This window comes from Muscardinus avellanarius, assembly GCF_963383645.1.
Source record: "Muscardinus avellanarius genome assembly, chromosome: 15".
NCBI classification, from domain to species: Eukaryota; Metazoa; Chordata; class Mammalia; order Rodentia; family Gliridae; genus Muscardinus; species Muscardinus avellanarius.
The window spans coordinates 50,219,752-50,237,963 of NC_137801.1; the positions used below are offsets into that span (position 1 = coordinate 50,219,752).

An 18,212-nucleotide genomic window follows, 5' to 3' on the forward strand; every position below is an offset into this window, starting at 1 on the left:
TTCCCAAACCTATTTTTTTATATCTTATTTGGAAATAGGCTCTCACTAAGTTGCTGAGAGCCTCACTAAGCTGCTGAAGCTGTCCTCAAACCTGTGATCTTCCTGTCTCAGCACCACCATGCCCAGCTAACGTCCCATATTTTTTCTTGTAAATTTATCTGCTCACCTATGTCTCTTTCCATTGCTCTGGCCAGTTCCTCAACAGTCATTCCAATCCATACTTCTACCTCCTTTTTAGATTTTGTTGAGGACAACTGAGATTTCCATGGTCTTTTTTCCTGTTAAAAAAGAAAGAAAATATTCAAGTGACAATTTAGATTTTCTGCAATATCTACCAAAATCATAGTTACTACTTCTACCAATAGTTTTGCTTTTTTGTTTGTTTTTGTGGTACTAGGGATTGAACCCAGAGGCATTCTACCTTCGAGCTACAACCCCAGCCTGATTTAATTTCTTATTTGGAAACAGGGTCTCACCAGGTTGATGCAAGTTTTACTTCTTGCTAAGGCTGTGTTCGAACCTGTAATAATCCTGCCTCAGCCTCTAAGTGCTGGGATTACAAGCATGTGCCACCACGCCAGGCTCCAGCCCTGTTTTTTATTCTTTATTTTGAAACAGGCTTCACAAAGTTGAGAAGAGCCTCACTCAGTAGCTGAAGCTGGCTGTGATTCTACTGTCTCAGCCTCCCACGTAATGGGTTTATAACTGTGTGTCTACTCATTATTCTGGGCATTTTCATATCAGACCAAATAATAAAATTAAGGGACAAAAATCTGTAACTACCTTCTTTGTTACCAGAAGCCTATATTGAGATAAAGCAGCCCCAATGAACACATCTGTCTGCCAGGGCCAGGCACGTAGCTGAGCTGTCCACACCCGGGATGCAGATGAAAACCCATGCCTCCGCTGTACTAACATTCTCCTTTGATCCAGGCTGTGAAGTTGCCTACAAATAATGTGAAATCGTAGTACATTCTCCAACTTTAGTAGCTTCTGCTTCATGTTTCTCCTTAAAAAAAAAAAAAAAAAAGATTTTAAAATAATATTTTGGTTAATATTCAAGCCAAGTAAATGACATTCATTTGAAAACTACATGTAGCGGGACATTGTGGCACATGCTTGTAATCCCAGCATTTAGGAGGTTGAGACAAGAGGATCGCAGTTCACAGACAGCCTCAGCAACTTAGGCCCTTTGCAATTCAGTGAGACCTTGTTTCAAAATAAAGAATAAAAAATAGAGTATAACAATGAGTAAAACTGGGTTCCTGCACTGAAAGAGTTTAGTCTGGTCAGAGAGATGAGTTATTTCTTTTTTTGGTGGTACTGGGGTTCCTAGAAGCCCTTCTACCTCCGGGCTACACTCCCAGACCTATTTTTACATTTTTATTTGGAAACAGAGTCTCCTAAACCAGCGCGCGCGGCTGGCTTCAAACCTGCACGATCCTCCTATCTCTGCCTCTCAAGCGCGGGGATTACAAGCGTGCGCCACCACGCCCGGCATGATGTTTGTTTTGTTTTGTTTTGTTTTGTTCTTTTGGTGGTACTGGGAGTGGAACCCAGAGGCTTTCTACCTCCAGGCTATACTCCCAGACCTATTTTTATATTTTATTTGAAAACAGGTTCTCACTAAGTTGCTGAGAGCCTAAGTAGCTGAGGCTGGCTTTGAACCTGTGAGATCCTCCTGTCTCAGCCTCCCAAGTGCGGGGATTACAAGCGTGTGCCACCACGCCTGGCTGACAGATGAGTTACTTCTAAAATGCAAATTTGAACCAGGCATGGTGGCACACCCTTATAACCTGCAACCCTCCTGTCTCAGCCTCCTTCATACTGGAATTACAGATGTGTACCACTGTCCCCAGCAAGTTTATTGTCTTTAAGGCTTTTCTAATATAATGATTATCAGGTATATCAGATACAGTGACAGGTTACAAACCAACATAGCATTTTCATTGCAAAAATGTGCACAATTCTTCTGTAAACTGTAATCATTTCAAGGTTTACTCATTTGTTTAAAGGAAAATAAATGTCTGAGTAATAGGTATTTTGGCTGTCAGAACTTCAATACAGACTTTCTTTCACTTACAACTCAGAAATAACTTGGACTGGGAGTATAGCTCAGTGGTAGAGCATGTACAAGGTCCTGAGGTCAATCTCTAGCACCACCAACAAAAAATATAATCTCAGTTAACTTTTGTTTTATTTATTTTGCGGTACTGGGGATGGAACTCAGGGGCATTCTACCTCCACGTGACACCCCAGCCCTATTTTTTACTTTTTTTTTTTCCTGCTGAGACTGGTCTGCAACCTATGATCCTCCTGTCTCAGTCTCCCAAGTACTGGCATTACAGGCATGTGCCACCATGTCCAGCTATCATCAGCTATTATAAACTAAACTATATCATGTGTTTTTTAGTGATGGCTTATATGCTTTAAGAATCTATTGCTTATAAGTTATAAATGTTCAAAAGTCACTATCTTGTTTAGTTATAGATAAGTAGGAGGTTTTGTGTATGTGTGTGTACAATGTAGCATTTTACCTTAGAAGAGTTCTTCAAGAAAGATCAAAAGAAATTCAATGAACAGGGAGTGGTGGTGCAAACTTTTAATCCTAGTACTTGGGAGGCTGAGACAAAAGAATCACAGGTTGGAAGCCAGCCTTGGCAACTTAGCATGGTTCTCAGCAACCTAGTGAGACACTGCTTACAAATAAAATAGGGCTGGGGGTATAACTTGGAGGGAGAATGCCTCTGGGTTCAATTCCAGTACCCCCCAAAAATGCAAAGATATAAACACATTAAATTTAAAAATTCAGCAGGGCGTGGTGGTGCCTGCTTGTAATCCCAGCATTTGGGAGGCTGAGAAAGGATGATTGAGGTGGTTCGTGGACAGCCTCAGCTACTTAGTGAGGCCCTTTGCAACTCAGTGAGACCGTGTTTCAAAATAAGGAATAAAAAATAGGGGTGGGGGTTTAGCTCAGAAGTAGAATGTCCCAGGGTTCCACCCCCAGGACCGCAAAAATTTTAAATTCGTTCAAGTGAGCAATTACATACATTATACAATTCAAGAACCACACATGTCAAAATCTTACTTAGATATATGCCCCTAATCTAAGAAGCTAAAAGTGTTGGAGGCGCGGTCACCCAGGATTCCTAAGGAAGTTATTTTTTAAATGAGTCTGAAAACAAATTTAACAATGGCATAGATTCATGGAGCAGGAGGAAAGATCCTATAAGAGATTGTAACCAAAGCACAGATATGTAATTGAGGAAGGAATCAGAAAGAGACATTGGGGGCAATAACCCAAATGTCAAAATTGGAAGGCACCTTGATTGTTACAGATTCCAAGCCCCTCATTTTACAGAAAAGGAACCTGGAACCCAAGAGAAGTCAAGAAGACTTCTCCAATATCACACCGTTAGTTAAAGGCAGTCCAGACTAGAAGCCAAGCTTTCTAACTCCCAATTCGGTGCTGCTTTACCACAAGGATACTCATGTCAAATAATCTGAAAAAAAAAAAAAAAAAGGGGGGGGGGTGTTGTAAATACACAGTCGCGTTAGTGGAAACGTCTGATTGGAAGAGCCGGAAGCTTAGGAAGTGATCTGAAAGGAAAAAAATAAGTCGGTGTAAAAAAATTACGAATGTGAGGCAGCTTCGCCTCAAACTGGAGTCCACTGATCCTTGAGCGGAGGAAGCCAGCCGCCGCCTCCGGAGAGCGACGGACGGCTGGGGACGGCCAGCGAGGAGGTCGCAGGCATGGACTTGCCTTGGAAGGCGGCCGAAAGAGCACTGTTTATGAATTCGTGTGACTGTGCCACTGGCACTTCAGGCCAAATAATACAAGCCACCCGAAAGCCCCTGGGTAAGTGAACCTACTCACTTAGCTCCTACTGAAAGCAATAGGCGCCTCCACTGTGATCCCAGGCGATCACCTTCCGGACCCAAGAGAACTGTCCCGGGTCAGTCCGCACCACAAACAGTCCCCGCCCAGCTTCCGGTTCCGCCGGAAACGGTTCTTCTCCGAATTCAGGACGGTCGCTCTGTTGCCACCAGGACTGGGTCTGTGTGAGCTGGACCGCCAGTTCAAAATAGGACCTCCTCCCCCGGGCAGCAACTGCTACTTAGTGGGGTCGGCAGGTTCTCTCCCTCCCTCCCTCCCTTTCTCCCTCTCTCTCCCTCTCCCTCCCCCCCCCCTTTTTGGTGGTGCTGGGGATGGAACCTAGGAGCATGCTTTCTCCGGGCTACACTCCTAGACCCATTTTATATTTTATTTGGAAACAGGGGCTCACTAAGTTGCTGAGAGCCTCACTAAGTAGCTGAGGCTGGCTTCGAACCTGTGCAATCCTCCTGTCTCAGCCTCCCAAGCGCGGGGATTACAAGTGTGTGCCACCACACCCGGCTGGTCCCTTCTCTTTATAGAAAGCAAATTTTTGCTTCTCTGGCCCTGTAAGTGTCCGTGTGCCTACACGCGAGAAAAAGTTAAACAAGAATGATGTGTCCTAACTTAAGGAGACTCCCAGCAACCTAAGGAGACCCTGTCAAAACAAAAAGTAAAAAGGGGTGAGGATGTAGCTCAGTTAGGACACAATGGTTCAGTACCCAGTATGTGGTAGCGCACTCTTGTAATCCCAGTACTTGGGAGTATGAGACAGGAGGATCCAGGTTCGCGGCCAACCTCCGCAATTTAGTGAGACCCTGTTTATATATATATATTGTTTGGGGGTGTAGCTCCGAGGCCATATCCAGTGCTGGATTTATTATTCCCAATTGAGCCAGTCTGATATATATATATACATGGATTGAACCCAGGGGCGTTCTACCTCTGAGCTACACCCCCAGCTCTATTTTTTATTTTTCTTTTGAAACAGGGTTTCACTAATTTGCAGAGGGCCTTACCAAATTCACTTCACCTTTGACAGCTCTGTGACTGCTTTGACCACTAGATGCTGCTGTCAGGAGCAAAAGTAATATGAGTGCCACACTAAAATCTACTGGATAATGATTTCTCCTTTCATGCCAGAAATGCAAAATATGATCAACTTGTGGCCACTGCTGCTGGGACAAAAATTTTTCACAAACTGGTCAGTTTGGCTCATGCCTATAATCCCAGTACTTGAGAGGTTGAGACAGGAGGATTGTAGATTTGAGGACATCCTCAGTAACTTAGTGAGACTTTCAAAGTAGGGCCATTGGTGTATACCAGGGGGTAGAATGCCCTGGGTTCAATCATGGATACCATAAACAAAACAGAATAAAATTTATGCACAATAACTGCCCTTTATTTCATACAAGAGTGGGGATTTCTAACATTTTTCACTGAATAAATGCAATTATGCTCAGTCCTCTAGGTATTGATAAATATCTTACTATTTTGGCTTATTTACTTTTTTGTGGTATTAGAGATTGAACCTAGGGGCATTCTGCCTCCAAGCTACACTCCCAGACCAATTTTATTTCTTATTTGGAAACAGGCTCTCACGCCTCGCTAGGTTGCCGAGGCTAGCTTTGAACCTGTGATCCTCCTGTTGCAGCCTCCCAAGTACTAGGATTACAACCGTGCAGCACCACACCCAGATTATTTATTTTTGCCATGTAGGTTACAGTTGTAGTTACTTCCTGACATCAAGTAGACATAAGGGGGTATCTTGTTTCATGACCCTGTGTCAACTTTCCTTTGCAGGTATCTTCCATATCTGCTAGGAACCTACACTCTTCCTCATGATGATTCTTTCAATGTGTTATTGTGGAAAGCCAAATTTTCTTATTAATTTGTATTTTCTTCTATGTAAAATAATTTGGCAATCTGCATTTATCAGATGCTTCCCTCTCTTAGAATAATGAGGTATTTTTTTACTTTTTAAATTTTAATCTTTTTGGTACTAGGGATTGAACCCAGGGGCAATTCTACCTCTGAGCTACACATCCACCTCTACTTTTTTTTTTTTTCGGTACTGGGGACATCCAGTCCTATTTTTTTTTTTTTTAGTCTTTTTAATTTTGAAACAGAGTCTCACTGAGTTGCAAAGGGCCACGCTAAGTAGCTGAGGCTATCTGCAAACTGTGATCCTCTAGTCTCAGCCTCCCAAGTACTGGGATTACAAGCGTGTGCCACCATGCCCAATTTACCATAGACAGATTTATCTCTTTTTCATAACATGGCTTATATAGCTGGTTGATGGCAGCTCATTTACAAAGAAATGTCTAGTTCAGGACACTCTATTAATTGAAAAATAAATACCACCACTACTGAAGTTTTGTTAAATATATATATACTGGGGATTGAACCTAGGGGCATTCTACCTTCAAGCCACATCTCCAGGGGTCTTGCTAAATTGCTGAGAGCCTTGTTAAATTGCTGAGGTTGGCCTTGAACCTTTGATCCACCTGCCTCAACCTCTTAAGTATTGGGATTACAGGCATGCACCACTGCCAATTTTTTTTTTTGGTGTGTGTGTGTGGTACTGAGGATAGGACCCAGGGGCATTCTACCTCTGAGCTATATCCCCAGCCCTATATTTTATTCTTTATTTTGAAACAGCATCTCATTAAGTTGCAAAGGGCCTAAGTAGCTGAGGCTGACTTCGAACCTGCAATCCTCCTGTCTCAGCCTCTCAAGTAGTGGGATTACAATCATGTGCCACCAAGCCTCGCTTTCCACTGCCAATTTTTATTTATTTATTTTTTTGTGTGTATGTGGTACTTCCAAAGGAACCGAGGGTCATTCTACCTCTGAGCCACACTCCCAGACCTATTTTATTATTTTACTTTGAAACAGGGTTTCAGCAAGTTGTGAAGTATCTCACCACGTTGCTGAGGCTGGCCAAAAACCTGCAATCTTCCTGTTTCAGTCTCCCAAGTAGTGGGATTACAAGCATGTGTGCTGCCACGCCCAGCTTTAATTTATAATCAGTGCGTTCTTCTTTTGTAGCTGTCAAAAAGAGTTTACTCTTGGTTGATGTATTCCTACTTTTTAGCATAACTTACATTTTTTTTTTTTTTTAGTTACAATCAGATTCCAATTCTTTCTTTCCTTATTTACTCTCAGGTCACCACGATTGGACTTGAGTACAGTTGAGAGACTCCAAACTCTAAGCTGCTGAGGCTGGCTTCGAACCTGCGGGATCCTCCTGCCTCAGCCTCCCAAGTACTGGGATTACAAGTGTGCTCCACCACACTCAGCTGACTCTAAACATTTAAAGATAACCACTTGGGATATGCCATTTCTTCAAATGGGTGATCTTTGCTATCTTAATTACTAGAGAGAAACCTATTGAATAAGGTGTCCTATTGCTGGTTCTATAATCAGAAATAAAAGAACTGCAAGGTGGTAAGGGATGTAGTTAAGTTGGTAAGGGATACACATGCAAGGCCCTGGGGTTTCTCAGCCACCCCCATCCTTCAAAAAGAACTTGCATGGAGGTTTCAAAAAATATATATGCTTTAATAATTTAAAGGTAGGTTAAAGCCAGGCATGATGGTGCATGCTTGTAACCCTAGTACTTGGGACACTCAGACAGGAGGATTGCAGATTTGAGGACAGCCTCAGCAAGTTAGTTAGACTCTCATCAACCTAGCAACCTTGTTTCAAAATAAAAATAAAATGGGGCTAAGAGTGTAGCTTGGAGGTAGAATACCCCTGGGTTCAATTTCTAATACAAGAAAGAAAAAAAAAAAGCAGAGGTGGGTTAAACTATTAAATTTCAAAACTGTGCTCTCCAGATCCAGTTCTTGGTGAAATTGAAAACTCAACTCTGAATTCCTTTTGTTGCTTTCACCAAGGCTTCAGGTAAGGGCTCAGTTTGCTGTGTCTTAAGAAGATGCTTCCTTCCCTAGGTCTTCAATTTGCACACCAGAAATGACCCAGCTCATTCATATTGTTAAACTAGAGCATTAATCTAAATTCATAAGTGAAACCCGAACCACGAATTTTAGACCTCATTCAAATGGTGAGAAAGCCCAGCATGGTGGCACATGCTTGTAATCCTGGTACTTGGGTGGCTGAGACAGGAGGATGCAGGTTCATGGTTAAGCCTCAGCTACTTAGTAAGACCCTCTGCAACTTAGTGAGATCTGTTTGAAAAATAAAGAATAAAAAACAAAATATAGGGCTAGGGGTGTAGCTCAGAGGTGGTAGAATGCCCCTGGGTGCAATCCCCAGTTCCACAAACAAACAAAAAACAAAAACAAAAATGGTGAGTGGCAGAGGCGGCGCCATTCCTGCTGTATGACAGGGTTGCAGTTGGAAAGAGAATTCCGCAGGGTTGGAAGACTGGCAAAACTGAAGCCAATTACCCCTCTTGATTTTAGTTTTAATAATGATAATATTAATAAAATTTGAAAATTGCTTTGAATGGGATTGCTGTTTTGTAATAATCTGAAAATTGAGGTGAATATGACTGGAAAATGCCCTAAGATTTGTGCTGGGAATAGCACTAAGAAGAATATGACTATGGGAGAACTTTCAAGAAGCTATGTAGAAAAGGGGCTTTTTGCTCCTCTGCATACAATACATAACTCACTTAAGGTTTTAGCCATTAAAAGAAAAAATTAACTTTAGGCAAATTATACCTACTGTGCAAGGCCCTCCATATGTTGCTTAGAAGTTAGGGTGTTGACTATGGTATACCCCTTAAGGGGCTATCACTAATCAGAATACTTTTCTACCTCCAATCAATCCTCCACTTTCCTGTATAGGAATGTATGATGAATGGAAAGCACAGAGTTAACATTACTGGAAAATGGCTTGATGTCAGGACTTTGCCATTCCTACAGAGGGCTGGGCAGGCAGGGATCTTGGTGCCTGAAAACACAAAAGAGTTCTTTTGGTAAACAACTTAATAGGTATTATAGAAAGTTAGGTGTAGGCATTGTATGTTAGAAAAATAGAATAAGTTCAGTGGGGGTTTGGTGGTTGGGTCAAAATAAGTTAACAATACCTAGTGGCCAAAATAGCAGATAAAATTAACAGTTAATTTTAGAAGTAGATATAGTAAGTCTAATATTTAGTAGCTAAGATAGAGGATAGGATAAATTTCAGTTAAAGTTTATTATGTGTGATGTAGAGTAGTAATACGTTTTGTTGGTCAATTCATTACAAATTAATGAAAAACAAAAAACAGGAAAAACAGGTGGCTTCGAGGTGTGCCTGCTATGTAGAATTCTGGTTAATGAAGAACTAAATGAAAAACAATGTACTATAATAATGTGGTTTTGAAAAAACTAATGATGTGGCTTGTAATTTGTCGGATCCATATATAAATAAAGTATATTCTAGGGCATAGGCAGAGATGCTTTCCCCCTGCTATTAAACACAGCGTCTCTCATTCTTCAATTTCGCAGACCTTCAAGATCCCTGGACTGGCCGAGGCTGGACCCTGGCAGGTGAGGATTTTCCACGATGGATGAAAAGATCCCATCAAGAGGTAAAAGCATGAGGTAAGTCATGCTCAGCACTGCTACTTAATCCTGAACACAGTCCGAAATGGTCAAGTATGAAAGTATGACACTGTTTTTTTCAGTACTGGGGATGGAACCCAGGAGCATTCTACCTCCGAGCTACACCCCCAGCCCTATTTTTCCTTTTATTTATTTATTTATTTATTTATTTATTTATTTTTTGGCGGTACTGGAGATTGAATCCAGGGCCATACTATCTCTGAACTACAGCCCCATTCCTATTTTTTTTAAATTTTGAAACAGGGTCTCACTGAGTTGCAAAGGGCCTACTTTGCTGAGGCTGGCCGCGAACTGCGATCCTGTCTCAGCCTCCCAAGAACTGGGATTAACAAGCGCGCGCCACCATACCGGGCAAGTATGACAATTTCATTTTTTTATGACAATTTCATTTACACGTTACAATTCTTCCTGTTTACGGGGCACATCTGCTGACGCTGGATATTTGAAGAAAGTCAGGGAGGGTTGACATTGGGCGAGGAGGCGGCAGGACCTGGTGTCCCAGCAGGCTCCGGCATCCGCAGCGGAAGTGGGGCTGTCGCGGGCTCGGCTCCGCCTCGGAAGACGCCCACCCTCCCCGCACTGCCGGCTCCCGCTGTCGTAGAGGCGGCGGGATGGTGGTTGTGGGGTTGCAGGCTGAACTAGAGCAGTGGCTCAACTCTCTTGTCATCCACACAGAGGTCGTGGAGCATCCTGAGGTGAGGCATCCACCAGCCGAGGGGGATGTTCACTGCGCTAAAATCAGGCGTCTCCGGGGCAGTGTACCGCTGAGCTCGCTGGACTTTATTGGTACTGAGGAATGAACCTGTTGCAGGGGATAGGTTGGGGGGGGGGAGGTGTGTGGTGTGAAATAATCCCCCCCCCCACCACCACCAGACACACAGAGACAAACAGAAAAACCATGGATTCTTGACCTAAGCTAAGAATAAGTATTCATAGCTTGGACAGCTGCTGCAGATTTAAAGAAGTTTATTAAAAAGATAGAAATATAGAGATAGTTACAGCCCTGTGCCGGAGCGAGGCACAGGGGGGCAATTTGAATGAAAATGCCAAAGAACTCCAGTTTATTGAGTTTTTATCCTGTTTAAGTCCAGCAGGTCCCTTTGATTTTTGGAGATCATGTTACACCTTATCGCCAGCCCCTGCTCTGCTTCTGTTATCTCTCCAGCCAAATTTATGGCCTAAAGGGGGAGACATCTCTGTCTCCAAACACAGGCCCAGATTTATGGCCTGAGAGGGAGGCATCTCTGTCTTCAAACACAGGCTTTTACATTTCGTCTTCTCCCCCAAAATGTGTTAAATTGTTCTTAGGAATGCAAGGACATGTTAGCTAACCCTGGCTTTCTTAGTAAAGAAGGTATGTTTCAAGGTTGGACATCTTTCCCAGGATTGATACATTAATACTTTTTAAACTCCCTTCCCAATACCAGTACAGAACCCAGAGGCATCCTACCTTGAAGCTACATCCTCAGTCCAATTTTGTTTCTTATTTAGAAACCGGCTCACTAGGTTCCTGAGAACTTCGCTTAATTGCCGAAGCCGGCTTTGAACCTGCACCCTCCTGTCTCAGCCTCCCAAGTACTGGAATTACAAGCATTGCGCCACCATGCCTGGCCTCTCTTTTGATTTTTTTTTTTTTTTTTTTTTTACTTTTGAGACAGGTTATCGTGAGCAAATCTAAGTTTCCTTTTTGGACTGACTTAATCACATACCATGTTAAGAACTAGAGCAACATATGTAGGACCCTGAACATCTTAAATCGGTCTGGTATATCGGTTTGCCCACTTGATGTGTAGATTAAATTACAAAGCAGCAAACCGCCTGCCTATTCTGTAACTACGATACCGTATCTACTGTCAGACCTTGAGGCTGAGGGTTTGGTATTTTGCTTCCTGGAAAAACTTATAATAAAGTTTATGCTGCCGGCCGTGGTGGCGCACGCCTGTAATCCCAGCATTCAGAGGCTGAGACAGGAGGATTGTAGTTTGCGACAGCCTCAGCTATTTAGGCCCTTTACAATTCAGTGAGACCCTGTTTCAAAATAAAGAACAAAAACAAACAAAAACCAGGGAAGTAGCTTGGAGGTAAAATGCCCCTAGGTTTCATCCCCAGTACCACACAAAAAAAGTTTACTCATTACACTTTGCCAGCATGACAAAAATCACATCCTCCCTCAAATAAGTGATTCTGACACAGATTCCCAGTGGAATCCAGTGCTACTCTGTGCTATATTTATTTTCCCGGTACTGGAAATGGAACCCAGGGGTATTCTACCTAAAAGCTGCATCCCCAGCCCTAGTTTTTATTCCTTATTTTACTTTATTGCAGCACTGGGGATGGAACCCAGGGGCATTCTTTCTCTGAGTCACACCCCCAGCCCCCCCTTTTTTTGGTGGTACTGGGGTTCCTGGAAGCCCTTCTACCTCCGGGCTATACTCCCAGACCTACTTTTACATTTTTATTTGGAAACAGGGTCTCCTAAGCTAGTGCGCCCGGCTGGCTTCGAACCTGTGAGATCCTCCTGTCTCTGCCTCCCAAGCGCGGGGATTACAAGCGTGCGCCACCACGCCCAGCCTTAATTCCTTATTTTGAAGCAGCACCTCACTAAGTTGCAGAGGGCCTCACTAAGTAGCTGAGGCTTTCCACAAACCGTGATCCTCCTGTCTCAGCCTCCCAAATGCTGGGATTACAAGCATGCGCCACCACGCCCGGCTTTTATTCTTTATTTTGGGACAGGGTCTGAGTTGCAAAGTACCTCACTAAGTATCTGAGGCTTATTGGGAACCGTGACCCCGAATGCTGGGATTTTTTCTGCATCCTTCACCATCCAGAAAGCCAGCTCTTTTGCCTTTAAGGACCCCAGGTGGGGTAGATGCCAGTTAACTTAGTGCCACCTCGGATTCAGGGACAGCCTGCACATCTTTGAGCAGGCTTTAGCTAAGGACCTGGAGGGTTGGAATTACCCCCAAGCCACACTCCTTCAGTATGTAGAGGACCTGTTGCTAGCCAGTCCCTCTTTGGAAGACTGAGAAGGAAACTAGAAATCTCAATTTCTTGGCTCAAAAGAAAAGGCTCAACTCTATGAGACCCCAATTACTTGGGGATCATACTGGAGAGGGGACTTATGCTCATTATGGCTAGACAGAGTGCAGCCCATACTTGGTTATGCTTTCCTCAGGACAACTTCAGGGATTTTGGAGAGCTACAGGTTACTGCTGCCTATGGATCCCAATGTATGCAGATAGCAGGACCCTTCTATAGTCTTCATAGAGTCCCAGGAATGTCCTAAACTCCTGGAGTGGCCCCCGAAGCAGGGCAAGCATTTTAAAAGTTGAAACAGGCCCGGGGCAAGGCACCAGCTCTCTTGGATTACCTCCACAAGAGTTCCAAAACTGTACAGCCCTGTGTCCATACTTTTTTTTTTTTTTTTTGGCAGTACTGGGGATGGGACCCAGGGGCATTCTACCTCTAAGAGACATACCCAGTTCTATTTTTTATTCTTTATTTTGAAACAGGGTCTCACTGAGTTGAAAAGAGCCTAAGTAGCTGAGGCTGTCTGCGAACCGCGATCCTCCCATTTCAGTCTCGCAAATGCTGGGATTACAAGCGTGCGTCACCATGCCTGGCAATATACGTTTTTTAACGTGGGTTAGTGTACTGATTAGTGAACAGACAATGTGAATTGAGGTTGTCCCATGGTCTGAATGTGTAATGGAATGCTAAGGAATAGGAGGTGGTAACAGGCTGCTATAAACTTTCAGTACCCAAAGTTTAAAGCTAAAAACAATAAATAAAAGTTGTTTGGGACAGTGAAGACTTTGGTTATTAATACATTGGAATGGAAAACTAGTCTAAAAGAAACTGCCAGAGGTCCTGGGATGAGGATGAGATGGCAAGGGTTTATAAGCAATTATTTGGTAATGGATTAGACACTGCTGTTTTCCCTCAACAAACAAAATACATACTTACGTGTATCTATGCACTTTGGCCTAATTTCTGAACTTCTCATGTTTTTTTTTTTTTTTTTTTTTTGCAGGTCTGGGGATGGAACCCAGGGGCATTCGACCTCTGAGCTACACCCCCTGCCTTATTTTTTATTTTGAAACCGGGTCTCACTGAGTTGCAGAGGGCCTCATTAAGTAGCCGAGGTTGTCTGCGAACTGCTATCCTCCGGTCTCAGTCTCCCAAATGCTGGGATTACAAGCGTGCGCCACCACGCTCGGCTTTTTCATGGTATTTTACAGGTGTTTATAGTTGAGGAAATGATGCCCCATATCCAGCATCTGAAAGCACAAACAGTACAGACCTGTTTCTTTCTTTTTCTTTCCTTCTTTCCTTCTTTCTTTCCCTTCCTTCCTTCCTTTCTTTCTTTCTTTGGCATTCGACTTCCGAGCTACACCTCCTGCCCTATTTTTTATTCTTTATTTTGAAACCGGGTCTCACTGAGTTGCAGAGGGCCTCACTAAGTAGCTGAGGCTGTCCGTGAAACACGATCCGCCAGTCTCAGCCTCCCGAATGTTGGAATTACAGACCTGTTTCTTAAAAAGAAAAAAAGCAGCCAGGCATGGCGGCACATTCTTGCAATCCCAGCATTTGGGAGGCTGAGCAGGAGGACTGCAGTTCGTAGACAGCCTCAGCTACTTAGTAAGGCCCTTTGCAACTCAGTGAGACCCTATTTAAAATAAAGAATAAAAAAATAGGACTGGGGGTGTCCCTGGGTTCCATTCCCAGTACAGAAAAAAAAAGTTATTGTCTGGTGACAGTTATTCATGACAGACAAATCAGTTTAAATGAGCTTGCCACACAGGTGTTGGGAGTGGAAATCTGTGGTTTGCTGATGAGCCATGCTAAAACATGTAAGTTGGTCAAGGCTGTGCCACACCCCTTGCCCTCTTATGTGATGATGGAGATGTGGAATTTGTTCTGGACTCTGCTTTTCTGGAAGGTGGACATGAAAAGTTATACTTTCATCCCCAATGACCATGGAATTGAGCCCTGAAACTTTTTTTTTTTATGGTACTGGGGGTGGAACCTAGAGGCTTTCTACCTCTGGGCTACACTCCCAGACCTATTTTATACTTTATGTGGAAACAGGGTGTCACTAAGTTGTTGAGAGCCTAAGTAGCTGAGGCTGGCTTCAAACCTGTGTGATCCTCCTCTCTCAGCCTTCCAAGCGCGGGGATTACAAGCGCGCACCACCACACCCGGCTTTCCCAGACGTATTTTATATTTTATTTGGAAACGGTCTCACTAAGTTGCAGAGAGCCTCACTAAATAGCTGAGGCTGGCTTCGAACCTATGTGATCCTCCTGTTTCAGCCTCCCAAGTACTGGGATTACAAGCCTGCACCACCACACCTGGCTTAAAAACTTTCTAATGTTTGTGATGAAGACAGGACATGATCCCATATTTCATCTTGATAAAAAACTAATTGGAAGCTGGGCGTGCCCTCCCCCTCCCCCCCCCTTCTTCTTCTTCTTCTTCTTCTTCTGTGGTTCTGGGGATAGAACCTAGTGGCATTCTACCTCCAAGCCACACCCCCAGCCCTATTTTTTCTTTTTTGCGGTACTGGGGTTGGAACTCAAGGGCATTCTACTTCTAAGCAACATCCTCAGTCCTATATTTATTCTTTATTTTTGAAACAGGGTCTGAGTTGCAAAGGGCCTCACTATGTAGTAGCTGAGGCTGGCTGTGAACTGCCACCCTCCTTTCTCAGCCTCACAAATGCTGGGATTACAAGCATGTGCCACCTAGCCTGGCTTATTTTTATTATTTTATTTTTTGGTTGTATTGAGGATGAAACACAGGGGCATTCTACCTCCAACCTGTACCCTCAGCCCTATTTTTTATTCTTTATTTTTGAAACAGGGTCTCACTGAGTTGCAAAGGGCCTGTGTAGTAGCTGAGGCTGTCTGCGAACTGTGATCCTTCTGTCTCAGCCTCCCAAATGTTGGGATTACAAGTGTGCACCACCATGACTAGCTTCTTTATTTTTTTGCAGTACTGGAGATGAAACACAGGGGCATTCTACCTATGAAAGATGCCTCTAGCCCTATTTTTTTATTCTTTATTTTGAAACATGGTCTCACTGAGTTACAAAGGACCTCACTAAGTGGCTGAGGCTGTCCTATGATTTGTGATCTTCCTGGCTCAGCCTCCCAAATGCTGTGATTACAAGCATGTGCCACCACACCTGGCTAGAATAAATTTATTTCTGAAAGCTTGTTATTTTTGTACCTTTTGTTGTTGTTGTTATTGGGGATTTAATCCTGAGGTATTCTAACCTCCAAGCTTTGACCCAGCCTTATTTTATTTATTTGAAACAAGATCTTACTAGAATTCTGAGAGCCTCGCCACATTGTGGAGGTTGGCTTTGAACCTGTAATCCTCCAGTCTCAGCCTCACAAGTACTGGGATTGAAAGCGTGTACCACTATGCTTGGCTTCTTGTAACTTTTTAAAAAGAATGAATATGGTAAGATTAGTACACTTGGTGACTATCACTTACTTTTTTGGTACTGGGACTAGAACCCAATGGCCTTCTACCTCCAGGCTACACCCCACGACGTATTTAATTTGGAAAAGTAAAAGAATAAAAATAGGAAGACAGGTGTGGTGGTGCGTGCTTGTAATCCTAGTACTTGGGAGGCTGAGACAGGAGGATTGCATGTTCACAGCCAACCTCAGCTATTTAGTGAGGCCCTCCACAATTTAGTGAGACCCTGTTTCAAAATAAAAAATAAAAACCAGGGCTGGGAGCCAGGCATGGTGGCACACACTTGTAATCCCAGCATTTGGGAGGCTGAGACTGGAGGATCATGGTTCAAGGACAGCCTCAGTTACTTAGTGAGGCCCTTTGAGACCCTGTTTCAAAATAATAAAAAATAAGGCTGGGGGAGTATCTGGGAGGTAGAATGCCCCTGGGCTCCATCCCCAGTACAGCAAAAAATAAAACAATTAAAATAAAGAATAAAAAATAGGGTTGGGGGTGTAGCTCAGAGGTAGAATGAACTGGGTTCCATCCCAAGTACCAAACAAACAAACAAACAAAAAACCCCCCAAAAAACAAAAAAAACAAACCAGGGCCAGGTATAGCTCAGAGGTAAAATGCCCCTGGGCTCAATCCCTAGTACTGTTAAAAAAAAAAAAAAAAGCCTTAAAAAAAAAGATGTAAGCCAGGTGTATGGTGGCACATGCTTGTAATCTCAACATTTGGAAGGCTGAGAAAGGAGGATCATGGTTTGTGGACAGCCTCAGATATAATGTAGTGAGGCCCTTTGCAACTCAGTGAGACCCGTTTCAAAAAAAGAAAAAATAGGGCTGGGAGTGTAGCCTGGTGGTAGAATGCCACTGGTGGGTTCTATCCCTTAGTAACACACACACACACACACACACACACACACACACACACACACACACACACACTTTTGGGAGCCAGCCAGTACTATATTACAAGCATGCAGTACATGGGGCTGCATGCTTGTAATCCCAGCATTTGACGCTGAGACAGGAGGATCATGGTTCATGGACAGCCTCAGCTACTTAGTGAGATCCTGTTTCAAAATGGAGAATAAAATGGGCTCGGGGTGTAACTTGGAGGTAGAATGACCCTGGGTTCCATCTCCAGTACTGAAAAAAAGAAAGAAAGAAAACCATAGAATATGAGGACCTTAGATATCTGGTCTGATGGTGGAAATAGGCCCAGATGACTGATATGTCCAACATGGGATGCCAATTGCCTCTGAAAGTCTGTAAATAAAAATGAAAGATTAATTTTGCACAGATTACAGATTCTCCATTCTCTATAGTTTTGGTTCCTGAAGTTTCAGTTACTAGAGGTCAATTCCAGTCTTTAAAGTATTAAGTGGAAAGTCATAGAAATAAACAATTAAAAAAAATTTTTTTGGTGGTACTGGGGATGGACCCAGGGTCATTGTACTCTGAGCTACACTCCCAGCCCTATTTTTTAGTTTATTTTTCTGTGGTGCTGGGGATGAAATCCAGGGGCCTTCCACCTCTGGGCTACACTCCCAGACCTATTTTATATTTTACTTGGAAACAGGATCTCATGAAATTGCTGAGAGCCTAAGCAGCTGAGGCTGGCTTTCAACCTGTGCGATCCTACTGTCTTAGCTTCCCAGTACTGTGATTACAAGTGTGCGCCACCACGCCTGGCTAGTCTTTTTTATTTTTTGAAACAGGGTCTCACTGAGTTGCAAAGGGCCTAAGTAGCTGAGGTTGTCCGCAAACTGCGATCCTCTGGTCTCTGCCTCCTGAACGCTGGGATTACAAGTATGCACCACCAGGCCCAGCTTAAGAGTTTTAAAATGTGTGTCATTTTTTATTGGATGGTGGTACTGAGGATGGAACCCAGGGGCCTTCTACCTCCGGGCTACACTCCCAGACCTATTTTATATTGTATTTGGAAACAGGGTCTCTTAAACCAGCTGAGGCTGGCTTTGAACTTGTGTGATCCTCCTGTCTCAACGTCCCAAGGGCGGGGATTACAAGCGTGCGCCACCATGCCCAGCTAAAATGGGTGTCATTTTGAGTACCATGGTGAAGTCTCATGTCATATCATACTATCCAACCTGACATAATTAATTTTTGGTCAGTGTATCCATGCTGTATATACTACCTGCCACACATTAGTGACTTAGTAGCCCTCTTGGCTACCAGATTGGCTGTGGGTTAATCAACTGTAGTGGTAATCACAGTGCTGTTCAAATAAACCTTATGTAGTAGCCTACTGCTATGTCAAA

The 18,212-nt window shown here is 43.4% G+C and overlaps 1 protein-coding gene across 1 annotated transcript in view; it reads right to left on the reverse strand.

Annotated features, from left to right (window-relative positions):
• Positions 1-1,005, reverse strand: part of MTIF2 (mitochondrial translational initiation factor 2) — a gene marked incomplete at its 3' end in the record, with an annotated part of 29,947 nt that extends 28,942 nt beyond the window's left edge. Inside the window, exons 1-2 of the mRNA XM_080711073.1 lie at positions 784-1,005; positions 167-278 (exon numbers count right to left, since the gene is read on the reverse strand). Of these exons, the coding sequence (XP_080567199.1) occupies positions 167-278; positions 784-1,002 (331 nt within the window). The 5' untranslated portion in view covers positions 1,003-1,005. The remainder of the gene's footprint in view (positions 1-166; positions 279-783) is intronic.
• Between the last annotated feature and the right edge of the window lie 17,207 nt (positions 1,006-18,212).